The sequence below is a fragment of the Drosophila obscura genome, unplaced genomic scaffold (genome assembly GCF_018151105.1).
Source record: "Drosophila obscura isolate BZ-5 IFL unplaced genomic scaffold, ASM1815110v1 contig_150, whole genome shotgun sequence".
NCBI lineage: Eukaryota > Metazoa > Arthropoda > Insecta > Diptera > Drosophilidae > Drosophila > Drosophila obscura.
Window position 1 is genome coordinate 13325905 of NW_024542736.1, and position 17351 is coordinate 13343255.

The window sequence follows — 17351 nt, forward strand, 5'->3', positions numbered from 1 at the left end:
TTCGCCGATCTTTATGAGTACAAAAACCACAGTGGTTCCTCCATTGTTCGGGGTACACACAAAGACGTATCCAAAGTACAACCCCAGCTGTGTTGCTATCAGCATTCGAAGGAAAACAAATCCCCAAGTGCGGCAGTTGTCAGAGCGGAGATCCAGGATCCGACCGCCCCATAATAGACCAGAGCCAACTTTATCAGCATCCACAATGCTGACTTAGCGACCGAATAATCTGTTTTTCAAGTTGATATTGTATTTTGTATTATATATTTGTTCACTCGGTAATATATATGCTAAAGATAAATTTGGGCGAACTTTGCTAACATATTTATGATAACATTATCACAATCGTGGTGTGAGTTTGAATGGAGGAAAACCAAGGCGAACCGCGGGCCCTGGACGAGGGCGGAGTAAATAATTATAATGGGTACTTCTGATAATGCTGTTGTTTCTGCTGCTGCTGTGCACTGCGATTTATTGTGGATAGAACGGGGGAAACAAATCAATTTGAAGGTGATCGAAAGGCATCGCAGTGTAGAATTTAGTAGGGAAGATGAGTGTAGATTGTGTGGAGCAGGAACGCCTCTTACTGCTTCTGCAGATACTCGTCGAACAGATAGACGGACAGGGATGGGTCCGGCACCTTCATCAGCTTGGCGAGATCATTGGCGTAGCCAGAGAGCTTGCGCACGGACTCTGCCTGCTTTCCCAGGTACTCCTCCTCCATGTAGTGGGCCATCTCGGGATCGCGCTCGGTGGCATGGATGGCACGGGTGTGGATGTGGGTGGCTCCCGTGGCCAGCTGCTTCTCGTTATCAAGGGCCAGGGCCAGTGAGTGCAGCTCGTCGACCTCCAGTGTGGGACGCTGGGTGCTGACGGAGGCGGCCGACTCGTGGCGGGTGTTGAAGTCCACGATGCCGCCGCGCTTGGTGATCTGCTTGATCAGAGCAATGCTGTCGTCGAAGGAACGGTCCGAGAGTCCCTGGTAGAGCTTCTGGAAGCCGGGCCGGTTCTTCTGGTACGAGTTGAAGTGGGTGGCCAGGAGCAGGTACTCGTAGGACTTGGTCAACTGGGAGTTAATGTAGGCCTGGACCTCGGGCTCGATGTGCTCGATGCCAGCGAAGCGGGCATTGCAAATGGAGTTGGCTGCGTCGGAAGAGGGGAATGGAAGTAAAAAGTTAAATTAGGATTTGCCGCATTTCGGAAGTATCAGGAGGGTTAGGGGGAGGGTTGTAAGGTTAAGCTTACTTTCGCCTGTGAAAAAGCCCGTGAGCGCTTGTTTATTTGCATAAATTCAAAGGCAAGAGAAACAACACACAATCACATAAGTTAGGTTCTCTTCACGTATACTATCTCTTTCACGTGCTCTTTTGTTACTCACCAGAGAAGGTCGACGAAGAGCAGGCGGTAGCTACGCTGTTGTGGCAATACTCTTCCTCTGCCTGGGCCAGAGCGCCGAGGCTGGCAATCAAAGCGAATGCAACGAGCAGTTTCATATTTGTTCAATTACTAAAAGCAGAGAATTGATAGGGCTTTAGGGATTAGTTTCACAATATCACAACAGATTCCAAATCTAAATCGGATACAAAAGTCCCAGGCGACTGTGTGTGTTCGCTCTAGATTCTGTTTTTGCGTCGTAATTTCTTGAATTTTCCATGCACCTCTCTCTCGCTCTTTTACAACGAAACCACCACCACACTATCACAAGCCATAACTGTTCCGCTTCGAATTTCGGATTTTACAGCAAGTTAAAGTTGCGGCTCTCCACAGAACCTCGGAGCTCACACTAACTAAACTAATTGACTAAACTCACTTTAGATTGTCGCAATGAATTCAAATTCAATTTTCAGCTGCTTTGTGGGTTCTTTATGTGCTGCTTGGTGGAACTCGAAACGGGAACTGCTGTTTATAGCGTCGCGTTTGCCTCGTTTCTATGCGGTCGATACTGCTGCAGAGAGCGTGCGCCAGTGTGTGTGCGTGAGTGTCTGTATGGGTATTTGTTGTTTTGCACTCGCCGTTGTTCAAGTCGCCTCTCTTCACGATGTCAGTCAATATGGCCGCTCTGCTGTTGTTGCTGTTGTTTTTCACATGTGACTCACAAGCGGGAGCAATAGTCAGGGTTGTCAAACTTTGTTGTTTCTAGTGGAATAGATTCGGGACAGATTTGTATATCTTTAAGCAAATGATCGAATAAAGCTGAAAGATCTCCACGTAATGCGAAGAAACCAAGAACTTATGTAACACAAATGTGTATTATTATCTGTGGCAAATGCTTAGATTGGCAGCTGACACTTGTTGCCGCGTTGCCATAGCTGATATGGATCGAGAGTATTGATTGATCCCGCTACAAGACGCAAGAATTAAATTGTCAGTCAGTGTCGATATGCGGAAAATCCATGCGCCTGGCAACCCATGACGTGTTCCACTGCACTCTCTCGCACACAACCAAAACAAAAACAAAGAACAGCTGACGCTGAGTCAAGAGCGGCCATATTGCATTTGTCTGGATAGGAAATTCGCGCATTGAGAACGTGTGTATTAAATTAAGTACTTGTATTATCTAGAATATTCAATTATCAGTGTGTTACAAACAGCGGCCGCAAAAAAGCAGCGACGACATGTTGAATAGATAAGGTGCACACTCTTTCACACACATACACACGCACACTGCGAACGAGAAAGAGAGTCGGCCGGAGCGCTTAAAAGTGTTTTGTGCACCACAGGCACGCCACAGTTCGCATTCAGCATTCACGTTCCGAATAACCAAAGCAAGCATATTACCGCAACAAAATCGTCGCCGAGCAGATTACTCTGTCACGTCAAAAGAAGGTACTGGAAAGTAAAGCCCCATTTAGTCGAAAACCGAGCAGGCGTCGCCTTCTATGCCAGTGTGTGTAAAGGCACTTTGACGGACAGCAGCCGGACCCCAAATAATCAGTTTCAGATTTCGATAAAGTCTAGTACGGGTGCGCCTATTTAACATTGGCAACCTCTTCGAGACGCTTCATTCTCATTCTCGTGCATCTACCACATACAACGTTTACTCAACGTGACAATTTGTTCTGTGATTTCGTGTTAAGACTTTCCTGAACCCAATACCGAAGAACAAAGATGGTGAAATTAATTGCGAGCCTTCTGGTGCTGGCCGTGGTGGCCCAACAGGCGTACGGAGACTTTAAATGTGAGTATTCTGTGTTTGTTTAAACAAAAGCAAAGGGAAACGGTGGAAAAACAATAAAATTCGACGCAATAACACCAAAAGGCCTCGCAAAGAGAGCGAGAGTCAGGTCACCGAAGAGCGGGAGAGCATGCGCGTTAAGAGAGTCGCTCTTTTGTATTTTTGTGCTCACTCTTGCGCCCATTAAAACAAGAAATTTCACAAGTTTATCATTTGTTATTAAAATTTATTCTGTTAAATGCTTCCGATTCCCCTTTTGGAGAAATGGAAACCAGTTTATGGATTTCATCATTATTTTAAAATCAATTTCCATATTACGCGAATTTCGCTTTCGTTTCGTCGAGTAACGGGTCAAGCCCAGCTGTATTTTGCACACGGCGCTTGTCGTCAGCTTAGAGCTTTGCGAGGGAGATATACTTTTGCACACGGCTCCACACCAAAACAAATGCCGTTGCTATGGCGGCGAGTGTTGCGCACGTTACCAAGCTGTAGAAACGCCAAAGAGAGGGTATTGCCTCGGAGAGCGCGAGACCAGACAACTGCAGTTTGCACACGTTCTATATAGGTTTATGCAATACCACTACTACCCCCCCCTCCCCACAGCTTTAAACAAGAAAGAAAGCAAAAGTGTCGTGACAGAGCTAAAGAGCGAAGGAATGAAGCAAAAGCTAATTCATGACCAAGGTCAAGATCAAATTGAGAACGATCAGTGCAGTGCCCAGTGCAAAGGTCTTCAGTGAATTATGCATAAGAAACGTTAGCCGATGACAATACCTGATGTAATTATTCTTTTGACAGGCTCCCTGGAGGTTCCCGAAATCCCCAAGGGCTGGATGGACTTGAAGGACGGCTGCCTCAACGGCATGCGCCACCAGATCCAGGAAGAGATCAACGCCTCCTACCAGTACCTGGCCATGGGTGCCTACTTCGCCCGCGACACCGTCAACCGCCCCGGCTTCGCTGAGGCCTTCTTCAAGGCCGCAAAGGAGGAGCGCGAGCATGGCTCCAAACTGGTTGAGTACCTGTCCATGCGTGGCCAGCTCACCGACAACGTCAGCAACCTCATCACCGTACCGGTTAGTATCAAATAAAGGGGTATCTAAGGGATGGTTCTGAAACTTGTGTATCCCATTCCTTATCTAGACCGTGGCCAATCAGGAGTGGAAGGATGGTGCCGCCGCCCTTGAGGATGCCCTCGAGCTGGAGACCAAGGTCACCCGCTCCATCCGCAAGTTGATCCAGACCTGCGAGGGCAAACCTTACAACCACTACCACTTGGTAGACTATCTCACCGGCGTGTACCTGGAGGAGCAGCTCCACGGACAGCGCGAGCTGGCCGGCAAGTTGACCACCCTCAAGAAGATGATGTCCACCCACGGCGAGCTCGGAGAGTTCCTCTTCGATAAGAACTTGTAAAATGGTTCACCGTTTCCGTTCTGGATAACCCACACCGCCGCCACCATGGAGGAGGTGTCCAGTCCCTCTTCAAACTTATCAGCCAGAAAATCAACTCCATCTAGTGTTCCGTTATCTATTTCGTTATCACCCGAGCTGAAACCCTTTCCCGAGTGTCCACCATTAAATCAAAAATTAAAGCTTCAGTTTTCATTCTCTTTGATTGGCACTTAATTCTCCCAATAAATTACCCGTTTCCTTCTGGCTCGCCTCCGATTCACGGGGCACAGCAAAAATCTACGAGTTCTGTTCTTATCATGCCGCTCCGCGAGCTATCTCATTCAAGTGCGGAAAGTATTATCGGTTCTATGAGTCGTAATTTACGCTATCGCATCCAGGGAAGGGTCTAAAGCTCTTGTTGGGAGTTCGACATTATGCAATCGCAGAGATTTCGCCTAGATATATGTGACACGAGCAGGGAGGGATCATTTTATATAAGCCATCATGCACAACTCATACGATACATTAAATATATATCTCTATATTTTTCTGTCAATTAGACCAGCAAGTTATAAATAAATAAACACACAAAATTTGAAGTTTCTTTTTAATTATCGTTACATGGGATATAAATTAATGGTCGACATGACCTTACGCAAGAAGAAAGCAAGAAAACAAACGTAATAGTTTCATAGCTTGGGCAAAGTGGGCCAGATCGGCGAGGGAAATTCTTTGCTTGGATCAGCATTCGAATCGAAAACGAAATTTTCGCATCAGCCAGCCGTCTTTGACAGTTGCATAGCTGTATTGAAAAGAAATTCCATGGTTTTTACTAATTTTGCTCATAATTTAAAAACGAGAGATTACTCTTTAAAAAAGTTGGCAAAGTAGATCGCATCACCCACAGATACTTGTGGACACAATTCCACCAGCTAGGTCCTTCCTAAAAATTAAGCTCTCTATGAAAATATTAGACGATTAACCCGTTTGTGTCCCCGCACTTGATGAGCCGTGTCTGGGATCACGTCCCGCCTGTCCATCAGGGGCTGGACAATGTCTAATGGCCTGCTGGCATCGCATATTCCGTTTGATAAACGTCTTCGTTCCCCATGCCCAATATTGACCCTTTCATGTACTTATCCATCCCCATAGCCCATCTGGCTTAATCTGATTTGAAAACACAAAAAGCTAACCATAAAGAGCCAAGTGAGTCGAGCGAGACGTAGCCTGGGATAGAGATGGAGATGGACAGGGACAAGTACAAGGAATAATTCATAAGTCACTTGTAAAAATGTCGTTTCTGGCCTCAGTCCACCCCAGTCCTGTTTCTCTCCAGCACTGCCCTGTGGCGAGGGGCTGCGAGCGGGGCTAATGTGTGTTCGACTTCACCCTTTCGATATCGCTGTCGATTCTGTCGATTCTGATTGACAGGACATGGCATACATTGAATTATGATAAATTGTGGCAACTGTCAAAAGGCGGTGATGATGGTTGTTCCCTGTGTGTCCTATTCCTGGAGGCGGAATGACTAGCAGGCGAGCGTGAGCATAGTGGACGGTTTGCTGGGTCGCATTTTAAACAATTTCATAAGCTAATATTTGAACAGATGTCCTGACCCGAATCGGGTTTAGAATTGCATCAATCCGACAATGGGCCGCAAATTTTTTGATAAGCGGCGCAAATATTAGGCGCAATTCGTTTGATTCGCCAGAACTGCGGAAAGAGGGGGTAAGGAAAGATTCTGTCTGGAATACAAATGGACCGTGACCACTGGGTCACTATCAATCTTGGCTAGCGCAAAAAAAAACTTTTGTACATGGCTCTGGACCGACTGGCGGATGATTTTTATTGCATTTTTTCGTATGTTTTCATGAGGCATAAGGATGGAGGGTGAATCAACCAATTTTGTTCTGAAATATTCCGGTCAGAGACGTGCAAGTGATTTATCCTGAATCAGAATATCATTCCGATAAAAATGCCTGCACGCTTATCTCGCTGACATTTGTTCTCTGCTACTTAGTTGACAAATTTGAAACGGCCGACAGGCCATCGCCAGGACAATCGCCATGAGATGTGGCATGGAAATGGAAAATGGAAAAAAAATGCAGTCGGAATGCCCTTTCCCAATTCTCTGTCTGAAGTCTGTCTGTGTTACGAATCCGAACCACAGCGAACGACACCGAACCGGTTCTGCCTTGAAGTGGTAGTCGCGAGATATGATTTATGTCCGGGGAGTTCCTTTGTCTCGCACTCAACCGCTCTGCTCTGCACTTTCTCTGCTTTTTCCTGTCTCCTGTTTACCGTTCTCACCATAAATCTATGGCCAACCATTGAGGAATGACAGGCGTAGCTCCGTGCTAACCCTGGCGAACCGGTTGGAAGACAAGGAGAGAGCCGCGAAAGAGTCAAGAGGAATTAAGTACACCCGATCGAACTAAGAAAATTTTCTCCTGAAACAAATTAAATTTTTAGTCGAATGCACATGTATACATTGTACATATACATATGTACATACATACATATACATACATATGTACATACATATGTATGTATGTATAATATCGCCAAATTTTCTATAAACCAATCTTTTTCCATAATATTTCTATGGGCATAAGTTAAAGGAATCTTTCCAATCCTTTTATCGTTTTTTTTTTATAAGGATATCTATCTACTCTAGTTTAAGCGCCTTTGTTGTATGAAAAGAAAGTTGAAATATCCTTGAAGAGATATATTCCTAAGAATAGTTTACTCCTTCCTTTTCTCCTTACAATTTAATAAGTATTGTATTCCATTGTAAGTGCTCCGATCTTTCGCCAGACACATTCGCTATTCTCCACTCTCGCTCTCAATGAAGTCGTCTTCCAAGTAAGGATGCAACATGCTAATAATTAAAATTCAACAAACATCGACCAGGAAAAAAAAGGACTAGGGATTGGTATTGTCGCCCTGGAATTCCAGGCTCCCCACCCCAGCTCCAGCTCAAAGCGTTATTGAAATGTCTTAGCAGCTGTCCAAACAAGCCCCGCCCGTCCTCCAGTCCACAAAAGTCCATGTTAAGCCACGTGGAGAGGAGGAGAAGCGCGCCAGGGATTCTGCTGATTTAGCATATTGACTCCTTGGCTGGTTTCCTGGAGCCCTGCCTGGTTCCCTGGCTAGCAAGGAGCAAACTTATACAAGATTTATGTGGTCGACGCACGCCAGGCGACAGTCGAGATAAAAAGGATTCGTATAACTCACGCCCAGCCAGGACATCGAGGCGGTGGCTGGGGCAAGGCAAGAATTGGAGCGGGTAGTGCAATAAATTGGATTTGCATATTAGCACACTACCAGTGGACCACTGAGAGGGGGAGGCAATGCGCAGAAGATGTCTACACCCTTGGCCCCTCGAGGAATTCCGGGCTAGTACGGGGTGACTACTGACCTCGCATTTTGGCCGGGGGTGGCCATTAGGTAGAGGATCTTAAGTACGAAATCTTGCTTAAATGAGAAATAAATCATTAAAAATATGACCGTGTGTGGGAAAAGACATGCTTTGAGCCCTGAGCTGTTTGCCGAAAGGGTTTGCAACAATTTCTAGAATCTTTGGCATTTACATGTGGGGACGGATATACGATGGGGGTGAATGTAATTCCCTTTGATTTATAAAGATAACGACGCTGTCTTGGTCAATTTGCAGGGGATTAAACAGCCTCCCCATTCGTTGGTATTTCCATAAATCCCGGGTGTAGAATCAAGTCCGAGTGGTCACGCAAATATGACTTATGTGGCATGCAGCAAACTTTTCTAATTATGCATACTCAGACATATTACTTTCGATACAGTTCTTTGTCTTTCTTATGTTTTATCTGGGGGCTTGGGAGGTGGGTGACATTTTTTAAGTGACCGTTTTCATTGACACAAGAAAGCAGCAAAAGTTTGTGCCACAAACTTTGCCTGTACATGGGACGAAGATAAGGCTAAAGTCCTGTCCTGTCCGGGGCAGCACTTTTGCTTTCCTCTGTTGAGTTTATTGTCGGGTCGTCCTCCTTTCCCTCTCCTTTCGTACAGTTCAATGGCCACAAGTATCAACTATGAATTTCCCAAGAGGGTCATTTCGTGGCGAACTTAGGGACCCAGCATTGGAGCCGCGCGATGCTCAGGTTCCGCTCCAGGTTAAGGTCTAGGATCACGCCCCGCACTGTAAAAAGCCAGTCGGCAGGCAAGTCAAATAAAAAGCTGATTTGCATGCTCCTTTGCAGCCTGGACAGGGGCATTAAAACTAAAGAGCAGTGTCAGCATCGAGAGCAGGACAATGAGGAGGAAGTATATCCTCAACGTGTCAGGTTAAATAGAATTCATTTTTGCCCCTCTGATGGATGGGGCACATGGATGGGGTGTTGTCTGTCTGCCTGTCGCACAGCTATGCCGCAGACATGGCTTGCTTTTGATTTAAGCGCATTGTTTGCGTTAAATATTTGCTATGCCGGCCACGCAGACAACTGCAGACAAGCCACGTTCCGAGCTGAAGCTAGAGCCGTAGCCAGGACACAGCTGCGGCCAAGAGCTGCAAAGGCAAGTGGAACTCGACTCCCACTCTGCCACACAGCTGGCAGCGTGACACGAGGGCTTCTTTTGGCAGTTGGGAATTGTGGTAAGTACTAAGAGTATATGTATGAATATATACAAATGAATATCTACATTAACAGATCAGACATGCAGCTCGAAACAGGGCAGCCTTTTCAAAAAATTAGATGGAAAATCTGTAAGGACCCAGTTAAATAGTCCGTGGGTTGTTTTTCTTTCTTCGTGAGACGTCCATTTAGAACGAGCTCATCTCTCTCGACTCCCGGGTAAGAAGCGAGCAATCCTCGCTTCTTGTTTGATTTCCGCTCGTTGACTTGCTGGGCACACAATCTTTGACATCCTTGTTTCTTTGGCGCCTTCCGCCTTTCTCTCCTGCGGCCAAACAGCTTAAACTTCACACGCAGACACGTCTGCAGTCAAGTGGGACCAGAGGATGGGGCTATGGGTGGGTGTCAAGGAGGAGTTTGCATGAAGTGCATTAGTTGCAATTGAATTTGTGCATTGTGCAGTCGCCGTGGCTGCGTTGGTCCTTTCTATTGCAATTTTGTTGGGAAATTGGTTTCCATATTGTTCGCTGTGCCCGTGGTGGAGAACAGCTGTGGTTTCCAACACCCAATCTTTCTAGGAGGGGTACAAGTTAATTAGAAATCTAGTCAGGTGCTTGGGAGCTGCTTGAGAGACGCTAATTGAACGGACGCAGCTGGCTGCTCTGGCTGGACTTGAGACGCGATTATCGGATAAGGAAATCAACTCGTACTCATCCCATGCCATCCCCTGAGGGGCAAACCAATTGGCAGCGAGTGATTCAGCCCCCAAGGCTATACTTATCGAATGGCATCCATTTAGCTGATGGATTCACCCCTTTCTCTAAAAATACCAAAAATACCCCACAAAATCCCACAACACATTATAAGTAGTTCGGATTAGGTCCTTGATGGTTATAAGCGACAATGGTCGCACTTTATTGAAAGATTCTTTGTGTTCTTCGAGAGTCTGCTCGGTCGATCCAGCTTGACCGCTTATACAAAATATACTCGTATATGTATATATATTTTCTCGTACATATATTGATTTAGAAGTGTAAGGTAGTACATAGTAAATGTTACATATTCCATATATTATTTGTATATGTATGTGTTATTATTAGTGTTATTTTTAATAGAGACAAATACGCTTATCATGAATGATTTACGAGTATGTATGAATGTGTTAAGTGCTAAGGGGATACGATATATATGTATGTAAGTATGTTTTTTTGTTTTTGTATATTTGTGTATAGTATAGTATTTTCTTGCTTTTAATTTTTTTTTTTAGAATTTGTGATGATTCAATGCCAATGATTAGTGTGAATGAATGATGAGTGTGGATGATGAGTGTTAAAATATGTGTGTGTGTGTTTTAGCTTAGAGAGACGCTATGGCGGGGGTTATTGTAACTTTTACCGATATTCGATATTCGAAACTTTTACAGGGTTATCCTCTGAGTAACAGTCATTTCATATGCATACATACATATGTACATATGTATTTCACTTTGGTCTTGGGCGCATTTTTTTTCTGAAGCAAAGTCGGGTGAAAACTATAGATCGAACAGCTTCGTTTTTCGTTAAAAGATCCTCTCACAATAAAAACAATTTGTACTTTCGAAAACGGGGGAGGGGCGCTTACTGCTGCTATCTCTTTTGCTCTCTCTGCTTCGCCATTTGATTCGCTAGGGTTTGCATAGGGATTTCTTTTCGTCTCTTTCGCTTTGTCTTTGTCTTGCTTTGTTACATTAGTGTAGGATGCAGGAGTGCTGAGGTTCATGTTTTTGTATCTTTCAATGTTGCTTTGTAATTTATCTTCGCTCTCAATCGCTTTCTCTATCGCATCATCTTTCGCTTTCTCTTTTGTATATTTTCTTTAGTTTTAACAAGGAAATTAAAGGATGTACTTTTTTGCTTAGTAAGAAATACCATAAATATTCGTAATTACTTTTAATGCAAAAACCTAAAATGGAGGAGTACCGCACAGGACAGAGCCTGCCAGAAAGTAGGATATAAGTATGTCCTCTTTTTGGGTTATGTCCAGGCACCGTTCTGTGGAGTTCACATTTGTCTATTTAGCAAGTATTTTACTCCTTTTGGGTTACTTTTCGTTATATGTATGTATATGTAATGGTTTTGTTTTGTTTTGTTTTGTTTTGTTAGGTGTACAATGTTTTATTTCGAATTTTGTTTTTGTTCAGGTCCAAAATCAAATTTGACTAATTCAAGGAATTAAAGTTTCATTGCATCTAAATAAGGTAGAGTGTACTTTGTTTAATATTATTATCTTATTATTTGCATAAATTTCCTTTTCAATAATAGAAACGAAACAAAAACTTAAACAAAATTCCACTATGACTGCCCTTTCGCTTCCGCTATCCGCACTTTCTTCTCTTCTACTCCTCATTTTTCTCTAGTCTTCTGACTTCCGTTTCCGAGCAGTGAATGAGGAAGAGACAGAATGCTTGTTTAATCAAACAAAAGAAAAATTATACACATGAACCACGGCACGCTACACCCTGTGGCCGTGCCGTGGCCTGCATTCTGCCTGTGGTCCTGGTTGAGAAATGGGGTGGGGGATCCGCGGGTAGGGACAGGGCAGGATCCACGCCTTTACCTGAGCAGCAGAAATTCTTCTATGTGAGTAGGCGTGATCATACCCTGGATCCTCCTCTGGATCCCGAAAACCATTCCTCAAGTCCTCCCCACAGGACATGGAATACACGATTCGTTTTTGTAAACGTGTGTCGATGTGAGTATGAACGTGAGTATGTGAATGCAAGTGTGAGTGAGTGTGTGTATGGGTACATGAAATACTTATAACGAAACATACAAGGTTCAATAATGACGACGCTTCTCAAATAGATTATTAAATAGTATAATGAAAACTTCATATACAATATATGCCATATATAATAGATATTCGATACGCGATATACGATACTCGTAGTGTGTAATAATGCAATAATACGTTTAAAAGATATAAATATATGTATACATATACAATATACCATATAAAGTCCCTACATATGTATGTGAGTACATACTATATGTACATAACTTTCTGCTTTTGGATCTGAGCTTGGGATCGATTCTAAGAGTTGGTAGCGTTTTGTGGTTGTGGCAGCATTGATTTTTGGCAGCGTTTCTTGGTCGGTATATGTGTATATGTATATATTTTCAAGGGCAGTACTGTATTCTCAGATACCGTATATTATTTTAGTTGGTAAACGTTAAAAGTTTGCTCTGCTTGACTTTGCTTTCATTTTAATTTTAGTTTTAGTTGAGATTGCATGCGTTTTGCTGTATGTATGTACCTATTTATTTATGTAGGTATTACTTGGTATTTGTTGATTTTGTATAATAAATTGCTCTTGAATTTTACTATTAAAATTTCTCATAACTCGCCACCGTATTTTCCTTTTTTTTTTTGGAGTGTATAAATGATCTTTTTAATATTTTCGTTAGTTTGGGATTTTTTCTTCATTTAACATTTAGTATATGTATATTTGTAAGAATTAAACTAGAAAAATTCTAATCTGAGGTAATTATTCCATTAATTTGTATTCGTGTGTGTGTTAGAGAGAGTGACTATATCATATGACCCCCCCTGACGAACGTCGAAGAGGGGGGATTGTTGGGAAGCGTGCTTATCCTGGAACTTACAGATCTATCTGTGTATGCCGGGGGGTCCTTAGGGGACCCGAAGCGATCTAACAAGCGAATGATTAACTTGGTTTACCTCGAAGCAGCCACAAAGTTGATTCAGATTCTTAATTTTCATCTGCTCTGCGAGCAACATAGTTAGGGTTAAGGGTTAAGGTTAAGCTTAAAGAAATCTTCTCTCTTCTCGAATGATGGATTGTGTAAATTTTGTCACAGTTATGAGTTTTTGTAGTGCATGATTGTTTCTTAGCAGATTTGATGCAAACTCAGTTACAGTGTGTGTGTGTGTGTGAACTAAACCTAGGTTAAGCTTACGGCAGTACAATATCCAAAATAGATCGGTCGATCGATGCGATTCCTATGCAAATTTTACAAATTTCAAGCCAAAAATATACCACATATAATTTCATTCTTTGATTTCAGATCCTTTTAATTTCAAATTCATTTCTCATGCTGTCACAGTTGGTGTTCCAAATCCGAATCTAAAATACACGTACAATATATAATCTCTTAATTCTCTCAATGCTCACAGATGTCGAGTCTTCCTGTGCTTTGCTCTGCTTCTCCATCAATTTCAAATTCAATTTCAATTTTAGCAATTATCAATTAAATATCACATATCGGGGAGCTCTTTTCAAGGAAATGAAGTGGATAGTTGGATCCAAAACGCAAATTAAAGTGTTTATCTGTTTCTTATGCAAAATGATTGTTTTCTGATGTCAACCTAAGTGTAATGCCAATTCTTCTTATCAACTACTTTTGTGGCTGTCTTTAGAGAGGGTTCGAATCGATTTCACTTAGCCTAAATGAGTGCAGTTATGAGAATGGATTCACTCGATTCGAATCTATTTCAATGCTTGGTGTTTTCTCTTACGCGTGACTTAAGTCTAGTATGGAATGCGATGATAAGTATGCTAGGGTTCTGAGACTGTGGCAGTGTGTGTGTGTGTGTGAGTTGGGTGTGTCTGATGTTTAATGACTGACGTGACATGAAATGACATGACATGACTTGACATGAAGTGGATTGACCATTGAATGTTGTATAATAATTTAACATACGTATTCAAATTTACACTGAAAGTTCCTTTTTCTCTTATTGCTTCTTCAATATTATCATTCCCATCTTTTTCCCTATCGATTTATTTTTTTGGCTTTGCATCTGAGGTATTATCGGGTGCTAAAGAGCCACACTCCGCTACAAACGTTTCAACAATGAGGTAGAAAGTTCTGTTTGCTTTTGTTGCTTCGTAGTTAGTCTCTATTATTGCTGGAAGTCCTTGAATTCTTGATTAGTTCAAATACCTGAATTGCTTGGATGTTCTATATAGTACTTATTACTTCTTTTTTACTTTTACTCCTACTACAGATCACAACACCTACTGACTCTCGCTCTCTATCGCAAGTGGAGGACAGTTGGCATTATAAACGTTATGGAGATTATACTTCAGTCAGTCAGTCTTTGGCAATACTTCTCTGGATACTCTATTTCGATTCGGTTTGCACATCACAATTCTTTATCGACACACACACGCACAGGATCAGTTAGTTTAGCTGTCTTGTGGGCCATCAGTCCTACAGTTATCCCTATCGCTATCGTTATGTAACTTAAGACTACGCTATTCTAGATGTCAAACTACGTAATATATGATCCTACAGAGAACAAAACACAACATCGAGGGTTAAAACGAACGGGCACTGCTAAAACCTAAGTACAACACATAGACACGACTTGGGCTTGAGACTGACTCGTAGACTTAGGGACTTATAGCGAAATAAATGGCAACGATTGTTCGACAATTCATAATTCGAAAGCACGAGTGCACTTCAAATAAGATATACGTATACGGGTAGCCTAATGCTACCATAAGCCTAAGCTATCTTTCTAACTTCTAAATTAAATAACTCTTTAGAAAGGGACTGAGGAAATCGGGTAATGGGGCGAGTTCGGGCTTCCGCGGCTGGGGGATGCCTGTGTGGGGCCTTCGCTCGTATTGCTTGCTCAACACTCCAGTTTGCTTCCGCAGTTCGTTGCCGCCGTGAAGCCTATGCTAATTATATGATACTCGTATCATGGTTTAGCCTTGCTCCGATGATGGCCTGATCAACCGACTGTTGGTCCACTTAACCAGCGGTTATTGCGTGTTCCATATCGGTTCTGCTCGCTATCTGCTTATGCTACATACTCTAAGGATAATTCCAATACAATATCAATACATACCAATACAATACCAATGTAATATAATATGCTCAAAATGTAAACCAAATTCGTTTCTAGCAAAACCTGTGGCGCCTACGAAGTGCAAGTACCAAACTAAAATGAATTGGGTTCGATTGAAGATCATATATGTTTCTTCTTGACTCGCTATCAAAGGAGTGGATATACACAAGACTTAAACGCTAAACAAGTGCAGCCCATTAGGATTAAGACTAATCTTATACAATTAAGGAATAAAGCCTCAAGCAAACTAAATCAGGGGAAACAAAAGGATAGGATTGTAGATTCGGGTAGGGTAGGGTCTCTTACGATCAATGCTCAGGTAACTCAAAGACATCGACAATTAGGAATTACGAAGAATTGATTTAAGGTTTTGTACTTTGGCATGAAATCTTCAACTTAACGAGAACAAACGTGAACAAAAATTCGACTACAACATTTGACCTTTCCTCTTCTGCGCTTTCAACTCAAAATTCAACTAAGAAATTGATTTAGTGCATTGGGGTTAGATGGGGATAGCGTTTATATTTAGGAATAGGGGCACAGGTAACTCAGTAAGCAAGTTTGCTTAAGAACAATGGAAAACGAGAGCAAATCCAGGACTGGGGGCTGCGGGAATTGGACAAAACTTTTGCATACTGGGGCAATGTAAACGGGTTCTAAGCTATATGTTTAAGCTGCGATTAACATGTTCCTACGTCGTACATAAACATGTAACGTACTAAATATATAAGTTATGTGGTGTTTGTGTGACTAACTGAGGTAGCTGCTAAACTAAATCGCAATCGGGAAAAACTGGCGTATAGGATCGAGAACCAAATTCACGATATTTCATCAAGGTTTCCTGCCCAATTCTAAGCAATACATTTCGGTAAAGGTTCTTGAGTCGATTTCTCCTTCCTGTATTCCTGCAAGATAGCATTCGCTATATCCATATACGAGTATATTTTTATGTTTATCATGAATGCAGTTGGAACCAAAAATCAAATCAAATAGAAACGAAAGTAAATTATTACAAATATTTCATTTAATTATTTTTAAATTCAACAAAAATTCAATATTAATTGTATTAATAATAATAATAATAGCAGAAGGAAGTGTAATTTTTCACGTTTTTATGTTATTTTTATTGAAATGTAATTTAATTTATTTAGATTTCCATTCGTATAGAAATGAACGGAGTTCGAATAATCATAATAAAAATCAACTAAAATATTTAACTAAATTACATTAAAAGTAGACATTCAAGAGATGAATTGCCAAAATGTGTGGGAGGTAAGGAGGAGAAAACGGGATGGGATAGGGAATACAACACTGGGCGAGGGTGGATTCCTTCTTCGGATCGTGTATAACATAAAAAGGTACAAAGTATATATATATTACACATTACGAATTATGCATAAACAAAAGTGTGCTAGGTGTATATTTAATTCAACAAAAAATTACGTTTGTGGGACGCTAAAATATCAAACTATAAATTTGGGAGTTCCGGGAGTACACTAGGAGATGGGATAAGGGATTGCATTGAGGATATGGGGTTGTATGTGGAAATATTTGCTGCGCTGCTTCGCTATTGTCTTGGATTGCGGTGGAAAGTGCCTAAACTTTTACCAATTTGTACATTGCGTCATCAGATGATCTGCGAGAGCTCTGAGGGAGCTTTCAAGAATTGGTTTTTAAGAATTTCGGTCAAAGTTTAAACATTTTTTTGCGATCGGATAAGGAAGATCATCAAAGATGCAATTAACAAAGGCTTGTTATGGAAAGCGCGCAAATATCCCATTGGTTTAACATAAGAAAATGGTTTTGAGTGGGTGTTTTGAGTTCAGTACAAATTAAAAACTAAACAAAAACTGCTTTTTATTGTTTATAAAATTGATTATTTGCTTTAGGTGTATATTTTGTTTTTCCTGTGTTCTTTTATAATTGTTTTATACGCATTTAGAAAACATTTTATACTTGTTATTCGTTAATTGTTATTGATTTTTGCTAACGAGGTAATATAAATTACATTTTAATGTGTTTTATGCTCTCTCTTACCATTTTATAGATTTACTCCGCCTGTCTGCCTGCCTATCCGCCTTCTTCAACTATTTTGTGATTACTTTAGGAGCTACTAGAGTTAGTTATGATTTACTGCTATTTCTTTTAGGTAGAGCAAGGTGCCTTGGAAGTCTGACTATCATACTCTGTTTAGTGAGGATCGGATCGGATCTTAATCGAATTCGATCGTTCTCTAATTTTTTTTTTTTTTTTTCTTTGTTTCTCATTTATCCTGGTGGCTGAGGTGGGCATAAGTTTTGTTGTGGCTC

The 17351-nt window shown here is 41.8% G+C and overlaps 2 protein-coding genes across 4 annotated transcripts; one reads left to right on the forward strand and one right to left on the reverse strand.

Annotated features, from left to right (window-relative positions):
• Positions 1-437: 437 nt before the first annotated feature.
• Positions 438-1919, reverse strand: LOC111066540 (ferritin heavy chain). 3 transcript variants are annotated; one of them, XM_022355248.2, is made up of 4 exons: positions 1811-1919; positions 1379-1506; positions 1246-1251; positions 438-1143 (listed from the first exon to the last, which is right to left on the reverse strand). In XM_022355248.2, the coding sequence occupies exons 2-4, from the start codon at positions 1491-1493 to the stop codon at positions 584-586; spliced, it is 681 nt and encodes a 226-aa protein (XP_022210940.1). In that variant the 5' UTR covers positions 1494-1506; positions 1811-1919; the 3' UTR covers positions 438-583. The 3 variants fall into 3 exon arrangements, with proteins under 3 accessions (XP_022210940.1, XP_022210938.1, XP_022210941.1); XM_022355246.2 differs by having other exon boundaries at positions 1246-1272; XM_022355249.2 differs by lacking the exon at positions 1246-1251 and having other exon boundaries at positions 1811-1918.
• Positions 1920-2712: 793 nt separating this feature from the next.
• Positions 2713-4866, forward strand: LOC111066541 (ferritin subunit). Its single transcript, XM_022355250.2, has 4 exons — positions 2713-2826; positions 3078-3178; positions 3974-4251; positions 4319-4866. The coding sequence occupies exons 2-4, from the start codon at positions 3109-3111 to the stop codon at positions 4589-4591; spliced, it is 621 nt and encodes a 206-aa protein (XP_022210942.1). The 5' UTR covers positions 2713-2826; positions 3078-3108; the 3' UTR covers positions 4592-4866.
• Positions 4867-17351: the final 12485 nt, after the last annotated feature.